Below are 21,301 nucleotides of genomic sequence, written 5' to 3' on the forward strand. Positions count from 1 at the left end.
GAATTCAAGCCACTTGCCTTTATGAAACATCAATGGCCTCGCCACCTTTAAAAAAAAACATAAAGGAAATATTCTCCTTGTAGTTTCTCTTCTTCTCTACTGTTGGTTTTGGAGGAAGAGGAAAGTAGTATGTAGCTGCCTGTAAAACAGATTTTTCTCCTGCATACTTATCTGGACAAATCTTGTAAGTAAAATGTAAAAATTAAAGACAAAGGTTAAGGAGAAAACTAGGCTGTGTTCTTCTAAATAGGTGACAGCTGCAGCTAGCAAGAAATTTGAGATGAAAATTGATTGAACTAGGTTCATGTCATGTTTTGTTAGTTTGTTTCAGTGCTTGGTTACTGTGGGTTTTGTGACTTGGTATTTCTGATGTATAATGTATAGCTACTGCTTTTCATTGAATTGCCTTTACCAGGAACATGATGAAGCTTGCCTTGCTGGAGTGGCTCAAATGTCCATTCGAATGGGAGATATCCGTCGAGGGGTGAACCAGGCCAGTAAACATCCCAGCAGGCTACTAAAAAGAGACTGTGGAGCTATTCTGGAGAGTATGAAGGTATTGCAGAGAGTTAATAAAACTAAGGCTGAATATGTGAATTCATGATGCTATTTAGTTATTTGTAATCTTAATTATATTTTAACAATTTCCAATATTGTAGCAATTTTCAGAAGCTGCTCAGCTGTATGAAAAGGGACAATATTATGATAAGGCAGCATCAGTTTACATCCGGTGTAAAAACTGGTAAGTGCAGGTCTTGGGGAAGTGTTACGTTTCAGAGGGTGTGCTGTGGTGCTCTTTGGGAAGAAATGATTGTCTGAATAGCACAAATGTTTCATTAATTTTGTAATTTGTTTTATTTTTTCCTCTGCCAAACTTAAACAAGAGCAGTGTTCTCTCAGAAGCTTATACTGCTTTAAATGTAGTCTTACTGTAAAAATGAGATCATCTTCCTTTTTTCCTTTTTTTGTGTTATGTTTAAAGTTACTTGCAGTTTCAAATCATTTGTGTATTTGTGTGCACATGCACACATGCACTGAATTTAGTGATTTTATTTTTGTAGTTACTGTTTAGTTCTTCAGATTTCTTCAGTTATAAAATACATAGCTGAGACTGAATATTCAGATGGTTGGAAATGATTCTGAGTTGCTGATTTAAGTGGAGTCTGCATCGTGAGTAGTCAAAATCTCTGGCATTATGTTCAATACATTTTAATTTTTTTCTTTAAGTGAATTTGATTATTCTTAAGGTTCCAATGAAACAGTACAGTTTACTGAGAGATTTAAGGGCTCAGTTCTTGCCTAATTATATTTTTTTGACTTTTAAGACTAAGAACTGATTGGTACAAAGATCAGAAAGACCCCTCCTCTTTCATACAAGTGCTCTAAAAATTAGATTGGAATATTAAAGTTCATTTACTTAGGATGATTTTTTTGCATCACAGAAGTGTCTGTGGCATCTGAACGAACCAAGATAACACTTTAAATAGAGTAACTTGCATATAATGATAGCCTTGATTTGGGAAGTGGGAAGTACAGGCTTTGTTTACTCTAGCAGAAGGAGATTCAGTCTGGGGACTGCTCTATCTCTTAGGCAGAGAGGGGAGATTCAAGGTCAGCCTCTCTTCAGTCTCTCATATCCTTTGTTCTGAAAGGCTTACTTCTGAGTTTACTGCTTTTTATAGATCATATCACTGTGTGCAGCTCCTGAAGCTAGATTTATGGAAGGACTGACAGAGTTTTGTATTGCTCCACACTGCTATTATGAGTGGTTTTGCTCAGAGAATCTGGCTCTAATTGCCTAGATTCCTTTGCACAACCTATGGCCTTAGGCACACAATCATGGGAGAGTCATCACAACGTCACCTCTACTGGTGCTCTTTTCTTCTCAGCACTCTTTCAGGTTACGGTTCTAGTATTGTGCTGCTTCTGTAGATTAATTAGAGAATACCAGATGTAAAAGTTGGTGGTCTGGCACTTCTATGTTTGCACATCTCAAGCTTAAAAAAGAGAAGATACTGTCCTTTAAACCTGTATGTTCATGAAGCAGTCCATAATTTCTGATTTCTGCATTTAAAAAGTGCAGCTTAAGTGCCTTCAAACTCATACATTATGTTCAGTTACATCTTTTTTAGCCTCCTTTTCAGTGTTGATATAAATAGACCTGTTTTACTGGAGAAATTACAAATATATTTATTAAATATATTTGTATAGATATATTAAATAGCTATTATCTTGTCTTTCTAGGGCAAAGGTGGGTGAACTCCTTCCACATGTTTCATCTCCAAAGATTCACCTACAATATGCAAAGGCCAAAGAAGCAGATGGCAGGTGTGTTTGAATGCTCATCATTTTTGATAAAACATGTTGTTATTATTGTCATTGTTGTTATTATATGTTATTCTTTTTGTAAAATAGATTAAAAGACAAACCTTCAATTTCACATAAAATAGCCTTGTGAAAATGTATTCTGAAATATGTAAACTTAAGATTTGTAAACTTGTGAAGATTTGAAACGTAATCTGACCTTCACTAGTATCAAAGATTTGTCTCTGATGGTTTTTCTGTCTAAGCATTAATTTTTTTTAACAAAAATCATTGAAGGTTTTAAAGTACAGCACCCAATGCAGAAGTCCACTTACTATTTGTTTTTAACAACAACTCAGCTGTGATTTTCAAGGGAAAATAATCATGAAAGAAATTTTTTCATTCTAGAACCAAATTACTGTTACATCTTAATGGCTGTACTTGCAAAATGTTGAATGATGTGAAATTGTCTGAAATGAGAACCCAAAATAGGTTATATTTAATCACAGAATATAGTTTCTCCTAGCCCTTACCTGTAAGTAAGTATGCTTCAGAATAATGATACTTTGTAATATGAAACAGCACCAAAGCTAAGTGTTTGCATTGATGAGACTAGAAAATACTGTTTGTGTCAGTTGCATAGTAAGATAAAGAGAAATTTTTTGATCTTGTTTACAGAACAGAAAAGAAGTCTCATTTTTTAAAATTGTACAACTAGTTATCTGTTTGGTTTTTACTGTTCTGTCGCTCCCAAGTGATTTTGTATGGAACTGTTGGAACAGATAATGTTTGCTGATGGAACAGATGAACCACTTTTAAAATATACCAAAAGGTATCCTGGCAGAGTAGGTCAAAAATGGTTTTGTGGTAGACGTTTTTCTGTTGTCTCTGCCTTTTATGCTCCCAAGAGAAAATGAAATAGAGACAAAAAAAAAGATAGTAAACACAGAACAAGGCTATTATATGCAAATTGAAAGTGTCATAGAGTGACCCAGCAGAAGTAAAATACTGTATGTTTCTTCCACACCGTATTGTAAAGAGTCATTTAAAAGTTAGAAAAACTGATGTGGAACCTTTATTTTGCAGGTACAAAGAAGCCGTGATAGCTTATGAGCATGCAAAGCAATGGGACAGTGTAATTCGACTGTATTTGGATCACCTTAATAATCCTGAAATGGCCGTTAATATTGTGAGAGAAACACAGTCTCTTGATGGAGCAAAGATGGTGGCCAGGTAAGAATCATACTATGCAAAAAAAAAAAGGAGGAAAGAGGACATACCTATTGGAATTTGATGAGGCTTCCTAATATGTTAGACTCTGGTTATTTGTACTCCACCAGTGACTATATATTTCAGTTTATTGTTTTGCATTCTCTAAAATGTGGACAGCTGAGCAGGTACTGATTTTTTTTTTTCTTTTTTTAACTTTATGATTAAAATTACATTAACCTGAAGTAATAACTACAGACAATAATAAAAGTTGCCATGCTGTATTATTTATACTGTTAGTTTTAGTAAGTTACTTAAAATAATCAAGTTACAAAAAAATAAATCATTTCATTTTTTTGTGGCATACAAATAAATGTGTCATATTTGTATGCCGCAAAATATACTATTCCTAAAACATTTGGTGTATTCATTATGCCAGTTATTAGTGAGGTATTAATTTCTTCATTCTGATTAGATTCTTTCTGCAGCTTGGTGACTACGGGTCTGCCATCCAGTTCCTGGTCATGTCAAAGTGCAATAATGAAGCTTTCACATTAGCTCAACAACACAACAAGATGGAGATTTATGCTGATATCATCAGTGAGTATTCCAGGTTAATAATTTGCCTGCAATATGTTTTGCTGTTCTTTTAATTTGTTTAGACCAATTTGAAATTGTAAGACAAGGGAAGTGATTCCCAACCTTTTCCATTTCCCAGTCACACTGGACAGATTAGGCAATCTGTGTCTAACTCGGGCCTACTGGCTAGGCTTTCCTTTCAGCTTAGGTATCCTTCTTAGTCTTCAGCCTGGGTTTTTTCAGATCTTGCCTGTGCTAGAGCTTTTTGTGTTTATCCATAGAGATAAAGCATTTGTCTAGACTATTTTCTTATGTCCATTGAGGAATCCCTTTCTTTGACTCTGATAGGTGTAGTACTGCTTTTCCAAAACTGAGAATTGTACTGGTAAAAGTTCTTGATTTTTACCCCCTCTTTTCCTTTTTTTACAGTTCCAGCTCTTATCTTGGATGTGTATGTCACTTGTCTTTCCTTGTTTACCCTTTAAGGCCTTTTGTGACTTCCCCTTGTCTCAGTGAGAGACAAAAAGGAGGCTTCACTGAGAAGCTCACTTTGACCATCAAGTTGATCAGTGGCCAGCTTGTGAATTTGCAATGAATTTTTTATTTTTCATCTGTCAGGCACTATTCTGTGTGGAAACAGTTCCACATACGTATCTACCAGATAATCTCATAATTTTCATTCCTTTTAAAAAAAAATGTATTCTTATTATGAGGGTTATAAAAACTTGGGAACACTAGCCTGCTGATGTACTATTGCAGCTGCTTGTCAAGGTGGCCACTGTTGTTCTGCTGTTTCTTATGCTTTCTTTCTTCCCTCCTCTCCAAAGTAGGGTGTCTCAAATTGTAATCGGAGTGGGTGGAGAAAGGGTTTAAAACTTAACTTTGAAGTAGTGGCTGTCTTTGGTTTAGATGTGCACAGTGAAATGGAGTCTTGGCTACAAGACGAAGTAGTATTCCCTGCTACCACATGGTTACATTGGTCCTAACAGTCTTGCTCTGCGCGATACAGATTCATAGAATGTTAGGGGTTGGAAGGGACCTCGAAAGATCATCTAGTCCAACCCCCTTGCCAGGGCAGGACCTCCTAGAGTGCATCGCCCAGGAACATGTCCAGGTGGGCCTTGAAAGTCTCCACCGATGGCGACTCCACCACATCCCTGGGCAGCCCATTCCAGTGCTCTGTTAATCTCATCAGGAAGAAGTTCTTCCTTATCTTCAGGTTGCGCCTCTTGTTCACGAGTTTGTGACCATTGCCCCTAGTTCTGTCACCAGACACCACTAAGAAGAGCCTGGCCCCATCTTCCTGACACCCACCTTTATAAATATCTAAAGCATTAATAAGGTCCCCCCTTAGCCTCCTCTTCTCCCAGCTAAACATCCCCAGCTCCCTGAGCCTTTCCTCACATGTCAGGTGTTCCAGGCCCTGGATCATCTTAGTAGCCCTGCACTGGACCCTCTCCAAAAGTTCTTTGTCTTTCTTGAACTGAGGAGCCCAGAACTGCACACAGTGTTCCAGGTGGGGCCTCACCAGGGCAGAGTAGAGGGGGAGAATAACTTCCCTTGACCTGTTGGCCACGTACCTCTTAATGCACCTCAGGATGCCGTTGGCCTTCTTGGCTGCAAGAGCACACTGCTGGCTCATGGTCATCCTGCTATCAACTGGGAGTCCCAGGTTCTTTTCTCCAGAACTGCTCTCCAAGAGATCAGCCCCCAGCCTGTACTGATGCATGGGATTGTTCCTCCACAGATACAGGACTTTACACTTGCCTTTATTGAATTTCATGCAATTTCTCCCTGCCCAGCTCTCCAGCCTGTCCAGGTCCCTCTGGATAGCTGCACAGCCTTTTGGCGTGTCAGCCACTCCTCCCAGTTTGGTGTCATCTGCAAACTTCATATATAATAATTCACATATTCTTAAACTGTGAAAATAAGTCGGGTGATAATCTCATAATAACTTGCTCTGCTTTATTGTTGCCAAGACATAATGGGAAAATTCATTAGTAGGTCATAGTTATGCTATTTTATTATGTCTGTTTAAAAAAACAGAAATCCCATTATGGTATAAAACCTACAGAAACAATTATTTCCCTGCATTATTAGCTCCTAATGTCTGGTTTTTAGTTTGATGAAATGGGAAAAAAATGTATAAGACATAATGTGAGTGTAGCTGGCTTTAGTTTTCTTCGAATGTCAGTAGAAAAATAAAAAGTAGAATAGGAATTTGTTCCTTCTGTATGGTCTTTATCTTATTTGACAAGAATACTCTGCTATCATTGGTGTCTATCTGTTACAGGTTCTGAAAGCGCTACCAATGAAGATTATCAGAGCATCGCCCTATATTTTGAAGGAGAAAAGAAACATTTTCAGGCGGGAAAATTTTTCTTGCTGTGTGGTCAATATGGACGGGTCAGTACTTAAAGGCTAAAACTGTAATAGTTCAACATTCATAGAGACTGAACAAAATACAGTCCATCAAAATCAGGGAAGTTCACAGTAGACTTTCGCTGATGACATATTGCTATTTTTTAAAAGTGTAAAAAACCTAAGTAAACGATTTATGTTTACAATTATCTACACTGTACTCTGTGAATTACACTGCCACACACCTAACTTTTTCATAGCAGTGGAGGGCCCAAAGGGATCAATGACACAATGTTCTCAGTGAATCTCTAAGTGTTCTAGCGTTCTAGACGCAAAATTAGAGTTTATTTATATTTTATTAGCTTGACCAATGACAACTTGGTTGCTGACTAATTAATTTAATACTGTAGCATGCCCTAACATAAGGCATTTTTTTAAAAAAAGGACATATGTTAATTGAAGTATGTCAACTGACACACTTCTTTTGATCATCAGCGAATTGATGCTTATTAAATGTTTGTCGTTTGTGTACTGAAGAAATACCAAAAAGATATTACTGATTTTTGCAAGTTACAACCATTGTAGGTGACTACTGCTTCAACTTGGGCATATGGGGAGTCCAGTGCCCATCAATTTATTCTCACCATATTGCTGTGAACATCTTTCACAGTTAGATGAAGGTATACACCAGAATTTGGCAAAGACTCAATTGCAGAATATCTGTAAGAACAGCTGCTACCTCTGTAATATATGTGATAAAATACAGTCAAGATAAGCTTTCAGTGTCTGTCAAAATGCAGAGAGAAATAACTCGATAAAAATTTAGGAAAATGGTAATTTCATACATCTCAGTTTTAACTTTTCTTCTGTATTGCTTTAGGCATTAAAGCACTTTATGAAAAGTCCAAGCACAGAAGATGACTTGGCTTTAGAAATGGCAATTCAAACAGTAAGTAACTTTGATAAAACAAAAAATTCTTCACCTTTTCAAGAGGCTTACATTCAGTTTTGTGACATTTTCATAGCATCAGAGTGTGTTTTTGGACAACTGTATCAATGAAGGTGATACCTGAACATTAAAAAAGTAGAATAAGTTAATACTGACACCAGAGCAAATGTGTTTTCAGTCTTCAAAGGAGGGTTTATGAATTCATTCAGATTTTTGTGTTTTTGCCTCAGAGACACCCAAGTTTAGAATTTCCTTTTATTTAGCAATATCCATATATGATTTTTCAGTTTCACTGATTTTTCCAGTCTGCACACTATGGTTAGAGAGGTCAATATGCCTCCATTCTCACTCTGTGTCACAGAATTATAGAATGGGTGAGATTGGAAGAAACCTCTGGAGGTCACTTGATCCAAGCCCCCTGCTCAAGCAGGTCTGCCTAGAGCCAGTTGCCCAGGATCAGATCTGGGCAGCTTTTGAATATCTCCAAGCTGGGAGATTCCACAGCCCTCCTGGGCAAGCTGTGCTGGTGCTTGGTCACCCTCAGTGAAAAAGTTCCATGATGTTGAGATGGCTCCTGTGTTTCAGCTGGTGCCTATTACCTCTGGTCCTGCCATGGGCCCCCAGCCTGCCTCCTTCCTCTTTGCATCTCCCACTTCAAGTATTTATGTAATTGACAGGATCCTCCCTTGAACCTTCTCTTCTTCAACCTCAACAGGCTCACCTCTTTCAGCCATTCCTCATGAGAGATGCTCAAGACCCTACATAATTTTCCTGGCCCTCTGCTAAACTCTCTCCAGTATGTCCTTCTCTCTCTTTTTCTGAGGAGCCCAGAACTGGACACTCCAGGTGTAGCCTTATGTGGGATAGAGGGGAATGATCACCTGCCTTGACTTACAGTCAACACTTCTCCTAATGCAGCCCAGGATACCATTAACATTCTTCGCTGCAAGGGCAAGTTGGTGGCTCATGCTGAACTTAAGAACAGCCTCCAGATGCTTTTCTGCAAAGCTAAGCTGCTTTCCAACTGGGTGGACCCCAGCTCCTACTAGCACATGAGGTTGTTCCTCTCCAGGTGCTGGATTTTGCACTTTCATTTGTTGAGCTTAATGAGGTTCCTGTCAGCCTATTTCTGCAGCGTGTCAAGGACCCTTCAGATGGCAGCACAACCCTCTGGTGTATCAGCCACTCTACCCAGTTTGTATCATCAGCAAACTTGCTAGTGGTACATTCTGCCCCATCATCCAGATCAGACTGAACCCAGTATTGACCCCTGGGGTACATTGATAGTTACTGGCCTTCAACTAGACTTTGTATTATTGATCACAATCCTCTAGACCTGACTGCTGAGCATGTTTTCAGTCCACCTCACTGTCTGCTCATCCAGCCCACACTTCACCAGCTTCTCTGTGAGGATGTTATGGGAGACAATGTCAGAAGCCTTTCTGAAGTCAAGGCACACAGTGTCCACTACTCACTGCTCTTGGCTTCCACTGTGAGACAGCTGCAGCATCAGTCTTACTAACACCTTTAGTTTTTCATTCTTGTTATATCTAAAGATCTCTTTCCCATCCCCGGCCCCCCCCCCGAAAAAAAAAAATATTTTGGGATGAAGTGATCTTTGCTTAGTTATTTCACTCATGCTCTCCAAAATTCTGTAGTCATCAGATCTCCAGCTCATGCTGCACCTCAGTATGTGTGAACCTGCTGTTTCTCGAGAGTCCCTTCTAGACCATATATGCTGGAAACCTGTCTGAACAGGCCCATTGCCAGCTTCCATCTGAACATTCACTGTGACTTTCACTTTCTGTCACCCAAATCATGCTCATACTGCCTCTGTTCCCTTGAAGAAACCAGAACTTTGAAAACCTTGTTAGATATCACTAGGGTTTTCAGCCTTCTAAACAGTGGATTTGACTCTGCTTAGTGCTAGCACAGCCATTTTTGGTGCTTTCCATCTCACAGAGCTGTTGGCAGGGCTTGTAAGACTAAAAAAATAATGTTTTAAATCTATCTAGTTTCAGTGTTTTTATGGAAAGCCTCCATATGGTTAAGTATTTTTCCTTTCTCTTTCGTATCATAATCTGTTCTGTTTGTAATAGGTGGAACGGGCAAAAGATGAAGCCCTAACAAATCAGCTGATAGGCTATCTTATGGGAGCAAGTGATGGCATGCCCAAGGTACTGTATTTTTATCACTACTATTCTGTTATGTTGCTGTGCTACAAGATCTTTAGAGCTTATTTTGGCCTAAAATTTTTGGTAGACACTGGTTGTGTTTTAGCTTGCTTTAATTAAGAAGCAAGACTTACCTGATCACTTTGAGAGTCATCCAGTCTTCCTGATGTGAAAGTGTGATTAACAATAGGAGAATAAAATCTTTGTGGATGCTGATTTTTATGTTTTCACTCATCATTGTCATAGAAAATCTTCTTTGGATTAAATTTTTTTCTCTTATACTGTTTGTGTGATAAGAGGTGCTCCGTGCTATGAGGCTTCTTTTAATGTTGTAAAGGACCTTTACCCTTTCTTCTGAGTTTCCTGCTCCTTGGTTAAAAGGAAAACCATTCCTAGAGTGTAAAAAAAGGCTTTTGGCAGATTGGTAGACTACTTTGTCTTTGTCTTCCCCATGTATATGTGTTTCAGAGTTGGAAGATACCTGCTGACAGATTTTTGTGCATTAGTTGCCAATGCCATAGGTTTGGAAATAAAAGGGGATCATTCACAAACTAAGCAGAGCATAGATTAGATCTGTGCTATATATACAACACAAGAAGTAGATTTTGACCATATTCCATTGGTATGACTTCTTTTTTTCCCAGGACAGATTAAAAATGTCCACTGTAAATACGATGTTGCGCATCAGGACAGCAGGATTTGAGGTTCAGATAACAAACAGCTCTTTTGCAAAGTAACTGTTGATGGACTGTCTGGTTTTTCTGACTTCAGCTGTGGGAAAGCAGGTTTCACAATCAATTTTTGGCTTTGATACGGTACTTTCAAACATAATTGGGATGATTTCATGGGATGAAGTGGCTGAGCCACTTCAGGTTTTACTGCCTCTTACAGCAGAGCTTGAACATGAGCTCTTGAACGTTACTGCACCCACGTTTTTCTACTGTGGAAGCCAGACCTTGAGCACAGACATTGCAGTCTGCAATTAATTCCTTAGTCAAGGAATTTAAGGTCTCAAACAAACTCACAGTAGATACAGTCAGATGCAAAATGATACATGTGGAAGAAGTTGTGCCATACTGAAGGGAATAAGCTTTGGTAACAATGGCAATGACATAGTCTTGGTGCAGTAAGTTTATTTAAGGCCTAATATTGAAGCTGTAATTTATGATGCTGTTGGGAGATTAGAAATTTTGTTTCTTTCCTCTTTGTATGTTGCCTAGAGATTAAGAGTTTGGTATTTTAGACTTCTAGAGACTGGGCAGTTGTTGGCCAAGCCAATTTTGCTTTTATAAAATAAAAAAACCCTAACCAAAACAAACCACCCTCTATCTCTTTATTATTCACCTCTTACTATTTATCTGTCATGTAAAATATGAACATTAATAAAATTATGAGAGAAGCAAAGGATAGTGAAACAAACTAACTTCAACTGCAAGAGACCAGAAGAGAATGAAGCTGTTGGAGGCATTAGATGAAAAATCTGGGCAGCATCAGTGTAAGCAGAAGTAATTTCATATTTATGGTGGTCGCTGGGTGAACAGAAACTGCAGCATCCAGTCTCTTTTTCCAGAGCAGCAGCTGAGCCATCTGGTTGAAAGAAGTGCATAGGACTAGATTAAGGAAAGCAAGCTACATTGTGGTCTCCATAGTGAAGAGGCTCTGAAGATTTTAGAGAACACTCAGGAATTTTGTGACTGTCATAATAGTATTTAACATTGTTTTGAATTTCAATATGGAGCTTTCTTTTCCTTGTTTAAAAGTTCTCTTTTGTTCTTCTGAATGCTTTAATCCAATCTGTCATAGTCTCTCTCAGTGAGTAACAAAATTTTACTTTATCAAATCATACATATTTGTTTTTAAAAGCTACTTAAAACCCTATTAATCTTTATCATTATTATGCTATGGAGACAGTGGTTTTGAAATTATTAAGCAAGTGGGGTTGTTTTTAGAGAATAGCAGCTTGTATGTGGTGGTACTTTTGTCAAGCTGAAAGTAAGAGTGACCTTAAAGTAGCGATGCAGCAGAAACTTGCTAAACCTTTCAAGCACTGACCTCCAGATCAGATCATCCCTCCCAGCAGCCTGACTGCTTGAATTCGTTAGCACCCAACAATTATGTGACATTATTAAAATATTCATATTATCATATGTAGCACCATATTACCAAAATTATTATGCTTACCATAATTTTGATAACTACTTTTGCTGACTAATTATAAACTCTTTCTTAAATGCGTTATGCCAACTATTACATTCCTGTAATCTGTAAAGAGTCTTAATTTCTCATGTGAGTTCTTTTGGAATTTTTCAGGAAGCATTAACTAGCAAGGTTCTACTGCTTTATGTGTGTGTATTTTCTAGGTACTTCTGTTTTAAGAAGCAAAACTAAATTCATATCAGGGCTATCTAATACTAAGATCAGTTAGACAGCAATAATAAATTTTCACAAAGACCTCAGGAAATGTGTGATCAACTGGAAATTCCTTCCTTCATTTTTTTGCTTTTACAATGGCTGACTTTAAAAGTAAGAATATGAAAGTAATACATGAGACTAATTTTCCTTAAATGCCTTTTACTTTTATATTTTTTTTCTTTTTCTACCTATGGCTGCCATGTAAGTCATTTAAATATATTATTTAAATAAAATATAATTTGGGGCATGGCAAATACCATAGAAGCCCACTGGTTCATGCTGGAACAGCATCCTTCTGCTGCAACAGGAGAAAAGGGAGAAGTAGCCTGGATAGGGAAGAAGTGCAGCTTTCTGCTGCCATCAGTGAACGACCATCTGTGGTCATTAGGAAGTGTCAGAAGTTGGGAGGAATTACATCATAACCTGCCATTCATAATAATTTTTGCTAGGGAAATAGTAATTTTCCTTTTTAGGGCTGTTTACAGAGGATAATAATATCTGCTAATATAAGTTGTGGTTGCTTTATTATCCAGGAAGCAATTTCATTATTGTTAAATTATGTTTTTTATGATATTTGACATTTTAATCATCTGTCACTTTAAAATTCTGCTTCATGATTAGTTTAAAAATAATTACTTTTGGTCATTTAATGTTTTTTCTTATATTATGAGTTGAAGAATTTGACTTGCCTTTTTTCTTTCTGCGTGCTAGTCTTTTTCTCTTGCTTTTATTTCTATGATTTTTCATCACTTGTTTTCCTGCCTCTCAAGTAGGGAGTTAATTTTTACAGTCATCTGCTTTATACAGAAAGTCTTTACATCTTTCACATTTCTGTCGCTTTGGATTTCTGCTTTTTTATTTGCTGTGTGTTTATGACTTAAAAAACTCACACAGTGTTCTGGAGAACAGCACAGAATTGATTAACACAATTCTTTTTAGATAATTTTTTTCACCATTTTAACATACAGTACGCATTGTAAGCAAGTGTTTGGGTTTACTAATATTGCAGAATTAATTGATTTGTTTTTTACTAAGCTGTCTACAACACTACCAGTATGTTTTTATTTTTCTAATTTGTATATTTTCAGTTTAAACTATACCTTTATATACAACATTTCAGCTTAATTTAATCTTGATTTACTGGTTAAGAGATTATTGTGTACAGAGTTAACTTTTTATTGATCCAATTTTAGAAATCAACTGCTAAAAGTATAAAATAGTGACACAAGCCCAGGGGTTTTTTTTCCCCACTTAATACCTTTTCATCATAAGCAAGGTCATGTTATTTTGTATTTTAGCTGTATTTTTAGGAGTATTTTTAGGACCTCAAAATCCTTATGGAACAATAATTCTCTTTTCTCTTGTTCTTTTTTTTTGCTTTACTGATCTGTTAGAAATTTGGGTACATTTTACAAAAAAAAAAAAAAATTTCATGTTTTCTTCAATACTGCCATCTTGGGGTTTCTTAACTTTTGTTTTTAAGTTACTTCACTAATTTCCCTGCTGTTGGATTGCCAGGTCTTGGTTGGACACTTTGCTACATCAGCCATTCTTGAGTCGTGCAATATATCAATGTACATATTAGAGCAAATTATTAATTTTATGCATTTTGTTAGCTGATTGTCCCCTTGATTTTCAATTTTTTAGATGTCGTGGATGCCTGCAATCTAATCCCACAATAACACCCTCTTTAATATGGCCAGGTTTTGTCATCCCTACCCACACCAGACAGTTTGCATCTAGATCCGTAACACAATTTAAACTTTTCCAGCGAGGCTCCGACTTCTAAAAGGAGTCCTTTGGCTTTTTGCTGACACCAGAAATGCCTAGAGGTGTGAAGCTGCTGGGTTTCCTCCTGTAGGTGCCTCACGGCCTGCAGGTTTCTGCGTGGTTGTGGAGAGGGCTGGCAGTGGGGTGGCACGGCTCGGGCAGGGCCCTGGCGGGCTGCTGTCCCACCGTGCTGGTGGCCGAAGCTTGCCGGGGAACGTAGCGTAGCCGAAGCGTGGCCATACAAAGAGCTCGCTGTGAAACAAGCCAGCTTGGCCACTGTCTTTGAAGAACGTGGTGGTGGGGATGGGCAAGTAAAGAAAGGGAATACAGCACTGTCTATTCAGTTAGAATTAATTACTTTTGTATGATTTAATTAAGGATGCCAAGTACGTGTTCCGCTTATACATGGCACTAAAGCAATACAGCGACGCTTCCAAAACTGCTATAATAATTTCCAGGGAGGAGCAGTGTTCAGGTAAGTCTGTTTTTGCTGATAGGACAGCATCTCTAACACATAGGTATGAGCTCCAACCTTTTCACAAATACTTCAAATTCCAAATTAAAATTGAATATAATGAAAAGAACAGATAGATAGATGTCTTTTCTAAGTATAATCCTACGTAAATAATGGTACCCCAAGCACTGCAAGGATGTAGTGTCAAATATTGGAAAAAAGAAAATTGTGGGAAATACCTGCATGCCTTAATACATTCAAGTAAACGTAGTGATAAAGATTTCCTCTAACTTCACTTTTCAGTATGTCACAGACCTTAGGGCTGCAGTTTGAACATGCGGTTTCTGACTTGGATACCGACCCTTTAGTCTTTGCACATGGTTTCTTTCCATGGGACATGTGCACAGGAGACACAGGGCAAATTGCTGTATAGAGTAAAAATGTTTGCTGGTAGAGAAATAGAGAGAGAGAGAGGAAAGTTTGCTGAAATAACTGAATCTGAAATTTCCTTTAAATGCCTCCAGGTGCAGACTTTGACTTCCTTATACTCTAATAATGAAAGAACCCCAACAAAAAAAAAAAAAAAAAAAAAAAAAGCAAAGCAAAACCAAACAACTAGCTAAGAATGGACTAACCACACTAAGCACTGTTTGTTTTCAGCTATGCTGATAATTTAATGAAATCCTGTGGTTTCTGGACAATCATTGACAGTAACCTTGAAGTAGTATAATCTAGTGAATTAACATTCAAATTTTAATTATCTGAAAGATTTTGGCTTTTATTATCTGAAAGGAGTTGCCAAAGCAAATTATAAACTAAGAGTATGTTAAATTAATATTTAAACAACAGCTTTTGAATATCTGGCACTGAAGAAGAGGCAACATCCGTAAATGCTCTGAAAATACCTTTTCTCCTCTTTATTGTGGAAGCAATGTATTTGGTACAGCGTCTTCAGTTTTAGAATTTTCTTTACATGAAATTGTCATCTACATCTGTATTTTGCTACTGTTTAGATTACTTTTCCAATGTTGGTTTTGTTTTTTTTTTTTCCTTATTGAACTCCTTGGCTGATACTGTTCTGGATACTGTGACAAGCAACTGCTTATGACTTCCCAAAGAAATTGTCATGGAAAGGTTTTGCTATAAGAATCAACATAACTTCCTGTTCAGCTTCCATATGTCATTATTAAAGAAATTGTTATGAAAAATTAAATTTACTATTCAGTTGTTGTTTGTTTTTAAGGAAACTACCAAAGTGCACATGATATTCTTTTCAGTATGTATTCAGCGTTAAAGACCCAGAAAATTAAAATTCCTTCTGAGATGGCTACAAACCTTATGATTCTACACAGCTACATTTTAGTGAAGGTAATGAATTGAGAAACTCAATTTCTGCACAAATTGCACAGTCTCTGATTTATTGAACTGTACATATGGATGCTCTGTATAAATGAATTATTTAGTCCTGTAAGTTGTATCAGAGAATCCAAGTGCATGCTAACAACGACAGTCCATACCTTCTGTTTTTTTCTGCCTCTTTGATTAGCATATTCTGTTTTAAATACCAAATAATTAAAAGCCTAATTCTGGATTCCTGTATTCCTTTTGTATTCATGCTTATAAATATGGTATGCTGCTATAGTACTGTTATTATTCATAAGCAGACTGCTGCTTTTCTGTAAATGAAATGAAGGAGAGGGGCTGAAAAGATTCCTAACAGTTAACTCATGGCCCATCAGGGTGTCCAGTCAGCCTACAGCCAGCTTGTGCCCTCCCTGTCTGCCTGCAGCGTGGCAGGAGGAGGCAAATAGTGGGCTGAAGGCTCAGACTGTCCTGAGAAAGTGCTGCCGTAGAGCCTCTGGTCCCTTCTGCAGTGCACCATTCACTTCTGCTCACTTTTGTGACAGAGCCGTGGGCGCGCAGCTCCCAGAAGGACGAGCACCATCAGCAGGCTGCAGGAATTGCTCTCTGCAGGCTGCAGTTAATTTGATGTTTGTCGTCTTCCAGATATACGTGAGACGTGGCGATCACTTGAAGGGAGCACGTATGCTGATACGTGTAGCCAACAACATCAGCAAGTTCCCCACACGTAAGTGCTGGCAGCACAGAGGAGCACGCTGTGCTCCACGGGACCGTGCCCTAATCACTGCAGGACAAGCACGTTCTCCAGCTGTGGTCCTACGGGGCACGTGGCGACCTGTAAATACACCCCATGCTCTGCTGCCCTCCACAGCACAGCTCTGATATATGGCCTCCAGGACGGGGTCCTCACCCACTGCAGCTGCAGCACAGAGCTGCTGGAACCACACACAGTGTCTCAGGATCATATGTAATGAACTGGTTGATTCTGTGACTTTATCACTTAATTTTAATCAATCTTGTTTTCAAAATACTTTTTGGATACTTGGAAAATGTTAGACTAAGATGTAGGCTTGCAGTGTTGCAGACCAGATCTGGAAGAAATTAATATAATCAAAATATTCCTCCTGCCATGTTGAGCTTCAGGAGTGGATGCAGCGAGAGGTGGAACCATGACCTCCTTAGATACAGTTACGGGGGTGGCACAACTTGTATCACTGTGCTCTGTGAAGAGGAAGAAGAATGCTGTCATGTTCCATCACTGCCTTTCTAGCTGTATTGCCTCAAAGGCTTTCAACATTAATATTGGTAAATAAATATTTGACATCATTGTTTCATTTTCTTACAGACATTGTGCCAATTTTGACTTCAGCTGTGATCGAGTGTCACAGAGCAGGGCTGAAGAACTCAGCCTTCAATTTTGCTGCGATGTTGATGAGACCCGAGTATCGTAATAAAATAGATCTCAAATACAAAAAGAAAATTGAGGCAATGGTCAGGTGAGCAGTGTTTATCTGTATTTTCAAACGTACACAGTATCAAGGCTTCATCGGTAATGTTATTTTCACTCAGAAAGCCCATGGGCTTTATCCTGTTTTCATATTATTTCACTGTCTCAAATTTGGAAGGCTGAGAAGGGTTTTCCCTTCATCAGTCTGACCATTATACGCAAGCCGTGGTATCACACGGTTTTCACTTGTATTTTTATGAGCATGCAGAACAGCAGTAGGTTACCACAGATGTGCACCGTGAAAACTCTGTTTAGTATCTTTTAAACACTTTAAAAAAAAAAAAAATCTTGTGAAGTTCCTCCCTAGTACCTGCTTGTTAATATTTCTAGAACATTCTAGTAAGCTTCTAGCATTAATCTAAAAGCTACATTGACTCATTCTTTATCTATCATGTTTATCTGTACCTCAGATTTCCTAGGTGGAGAGAAAGGAGCAGGCCATTGCAAGGGAAAGATGCGTGCCCAGGATAGTAAAATGAAAGATTAGGCTTCCTACAAAGTATCAAAGTAACTGAGGAAGTCATCTTATTAGCTCCACGATCACTAGGCAAAACACTGGAAAGGATGTATCCTCTTAATTGGAAAACATGCTAAAATTTAATCTAAGCTCTTCATCTCTAAATGTTCCATAGAAGATTAAATGTTGAGATCACAAATGAAACCGGATAAAAGTTCTACCCCTGCCCCCAACCCAGGTACTGTGACATCTGGTTCAGAACTGTCATTCTGACAGACACTTGGATGAAAACAAGCCTGTGAAAGGCAGTTAGAAGCTGTATAGTCCTGCCAGGGTCAGTTTTATGTCTTGTTACTTCAGTTCTTTGTGGTTGCTCCTGCTACAGAAAAACACTGAAATAGAGAAGCCATAGTTTTATGTTATATACATGTACATTGTGAGTTTTGGAAGCGTTCAAGGTATTACTGATGTTATAGCTTTAAAAAGATTGTGTTGTTTCACATCACAGGGAGAATGACCTATTTCTGAGTCTACATAATTGTGATGAAGCTTAAGTAGTGGTTAAGAGGACTTACCTAACCTAGTAAGAATATAAAATAGCAACTAGAAGCTGTGCAAATAACTCAAAGGAAAAACCTTTTGCCAAGTGTCAAAAGCATTGTAAACATCTGTTCAAGTTCAAAGCACTGGAGGTTTTTGTTCACATTTGTATTTTACTTCTAGACGTCCAGACACAACAGAGGCAGAGGAGCCAACAACAGCCTGTCCCTACTGTGCATTCCAGCTCCCAGAGTGCGAACTTCTGTGTCCCGGCTGTAAAAACAACCTCCCGTACTGCATTGCAACCGTGAGTGCCTGCCCTGCTTCCTGCAGCCTCAGGATGAAGCAAAGCTTTTTCTTCCTTCTAAAAATTAGTTCATCTGAACATCTTTGGCTTGCCAGCAGATTTAAGCTAGATGGTTTTGTGGGTTGGTTTGGGGTTTTTCCAAGCTGTTATCAAACAGTAAAAACCATTCTTCTTGTCTTTTATCATAGCATGCTAGGCAATGACCTCAGCATTTCTCACATTGCCAATCCTTACAAGAAATGGGAAGTATTGACATTTTTGTTTCAGGCTACTTTAGAGTGTAGTAAAAAGGTGTGGATGGGGTGTGCTTCCCCGTGGAAGAGCCATGCAGCCTCCTGTTAGCATCAGTACAAAATCTTTATACTGAGGTTAGCTACGGTATAACTTACACTTTACTAGGTTCAAGTGATTTGTCACACTAGCATTACAGAAAAATCAAAATTTAATTAAGCAGGAATAAAATGGTGGTTATTCTTTATTAAAAATTAAAGAATCAGGTCTTACAAAAAGATCATTAATAGCAATTATCTGTTTTTTCACTCTGTTGGTTTAGCAGAGTAAAATGACTGGTTTATGTTAGAAGTGTTATTAACTTAATGAAAACAAAACTCAAGGCTTTTAAACACAGCTTTTTGAGCCAAACACGATGTATGTATTCCTGTAGATTTCACATCATTTAGGCTGTCTTGGTTACAGTTTATCTGCATCACAGGTACTGGCAACATCATTAGGAATGAGTGCCAAAGCAGCCCACTGTTGCATATTGTATTACAACATAAATCTCCATCTAGTTCAAGGTGCTGTTGCAGTTTTATAGCATTGAGAAGGTATATACAAATTCTTTTTATCAAAACCAAAATGAGTTAAGCATACCAAACCAGAAGAGTCAGTTCTGTTTAAAGAGGTGAGTGCCAGGCAGCGACTGTGCTCACAGAACTGACAAGAGGTGAATACAACCTCTTGGGTTCACGAGATGTGGCTCTGGGGACATCTGAACATCATATGCAACAGCAAAAATCCAAGTGAATTTACATACATCTCTAGACAGAGCTACAGGCAACAGTCTAGAATTGCCAAACAAAGTTGTAATTTAATACTTTTTTTTTTTTTTTAAGAGGAATAATGCATCCCACTAAGAGCTTGTTTTTCTAGTTATAAAATTTACAATAAACTACAGAAACACTATTTTGGTTTGGGGGTTTTAAGGCCTCCAGCTCTTTAGAACACACTTGCTGAGACTCTTCCTAGTGACAGGTACAGAACTGGCTGCCCAGTGTACTGGGACAGCAGCTGCCATCTCATTACTTGTGGCTGTTGCCTGCAGGGCCGGCACATGGTACGTGATGACTGGACAAACTGCCCACACTGCGACTTCCCTGCCCTCTACTCAGAATTCAAGAAGTAAGTTGGGATTTTTTTTTTTTTTTTTTTTCCCTATTGCAGGATTCCAATGCTTCTTGCTATTTTAGCAGCAAACCCTTTCATTTGGTACTAATAACATGTAACAGCTGGGGTGGAGTGGAAGAGGAACCCCCCCTTGCCTGGGAGTTTCATCTAAAATAGCTTCAAAGTCGATCAGCACCTACAATAAAGAACAGACTGTTGGAGAGGGAGGGCTCCAACTACAACAGGAACAGTTAATGAGCATGGACTGGAGGCTTCTAGAAGTTCTCAGCTCCTCCAGGAAGAGGATGTGATACAGGGACAGGGGAGAACCCTGGCACAGTAGCAGTCACCAAAACAAAATACCCAGTACCAATTGCTGCAGACTCAGGCAGCAATCATCGCTTGTCCCCAGTGCTCCCCTGTGTGAGAACAGGATTAGATAGCTCTGTTCTCATGTCAGCAACTGAAGCTGCAGAAACTCCATGTTCTAGCCTGAGCTCCTTCATATGTGTTTGAACTCCCAAGTTTTCCTCATGCCCATGCAAACAGCCTCAGCCTTCCTGTTTTGATGTTAGTCTCTCAAGTGTTAAAAAACAAACCAATCAACCTTTGCTCCACCTAGACAGAAGCAGCTGTTCTGGCCCGTATCTACTTCATAGCTTTAAAGCAAATTTCTGATCTGTGCTTTCTGCCTCAGGGACACCTGTTCCTTTAAAAAAATGTTACAATTACCATTTGACCAGTCACCTTCCTTTTAAAACAGCATGTTACAGACTGACAACAAATGCCCAATGTGTGCTGGAAGAATTGACATTGTTCATCTTGAGAAAATAAACGATTGCACACAGTACCTCAAACCAGAAGATGTTGACCAATAAATTCAGGTAAGGAAATGCAGCATTCAGAAATCTAACTTACAGGCTGTGTCTATGCCTCAGGTAACAGCAGTATTGTCTGTGTGCCCTCAGGCATGCAAACACCAGTAGGTTCTGCTTCTGCAAGTAACCTTGCTGTTGAAGCCTCACAACTGGAATGATTTAAACCAGTTTACCTTTATGATTGTGTTATCATCTGGAACATGGTTGGTCATGAACACCAGTTGTGCTTCAGTAGCACAGAATAGTTTGAAGACCTCAGCATCATCAAATCCTTCTACATATCTGGCAACAAGTGTGAGAGCTAACTGGAAGGAGCAGATCTAAAACACAGATTACATGATCTTTAATAGAAAATAAGAATATATCACAGGAGAACAGCAGCATAATCTTGGCTTGGAACACTCCAGAGAATGAGATCACTGCTTGCTCTGTACCACACACTTAGATCCAGGACTTCAGTTTTGTTAAAGGACAGGTAACTGAAAAGGAGTCAAAATTTCTTATGCCCACTGACATTTTGAAGGCAAACAGCTGTAGATCAAAGTAATGCCCTAGTGATACTCTACATATACTACAAAACCTTTTGGATTTTTTTTTTTCCCTTCTGAGAAAACCTTGTAGTTTGCTATCAGTCCTGATATCCTGGGATACG

At 38.5% G+C, this 21,301-nt stretch overlaps 1 protein-coding gene across 1 annotated transcript in view; it reads left to right on the forward strand.

Moving 5' to 3' along the window:
* WDR19 (WD repeat domain 19) overlaps positions 1-20,649 on the forward strand; it is a 39,429-nt gene extending 18,780 nt beyond the window's left edge. The window contains exons 19-33 of the mRNA XM_008937685.1: positions 416-556; positions 660-742; positions 2,245-2,328; positions 3,391-3,537; positions 3,989-4,113; positions 6,386-6,498; positions 7,334-7,402; positions 9,502-9,579; positions 14,137-14,233; positions 15,456-15,580; positions 16,220-16,301; positions 16,920-17,070; positions 18,262-18,385; positions 19,710-19,786; positions 20,535-20,649. Coding sequence (XP_008935933.1) covers positions 416-556; positions 660-742; positions 2,245-2,328; positions 3,391-3,537; positions 3,989-4,113; positions 6,386-6,498; positions 7,334-7,402; positions 9,502-9,579; positions 14,137-14,233; positions 15,456-15,580; positions 16,220-16,301; positions 16,920-17,070; positions 18,262-18,385; positions 19,710-19,786; positions 20,535-20,649 — 1,611 coding nt within the window. The remainder of the gene's footprint in view (positions 1-415; positions 557-659; positions 743-2,244; positions 2,329-3,390; positions 3,538-3,988; positions 4,114-6,385; positions 6,499-7,333; positions 7,403-9,501; positions 9,580-14,136; positions 14,234-15,455; positions 15,581-16,219; positions 16,302-16,919; positions 17,071-18,261; positions 18,386-19,709; positions 19,787-20,534) is intronic.
* Positions 20,650-21,301: the final 652 nt, after the last annotated feature.

The sequence above is a fragment of the Merops nubicus genome, unplaced genomic scaffold (genome assembly GCF_000691845.1).
Source record: "Merops nubicus isolate BGI_N331 unplaced genomic scaffold, ASM69184v1 scaffold5980, whole genome shotgun sequence".
Taxonomy (NCBI): domain Eukaryota; kingdom Metazoa; phylum Chordata; class Aves; order Coraciiformes; family Meropidae; genus Merops; species Merops nubicus.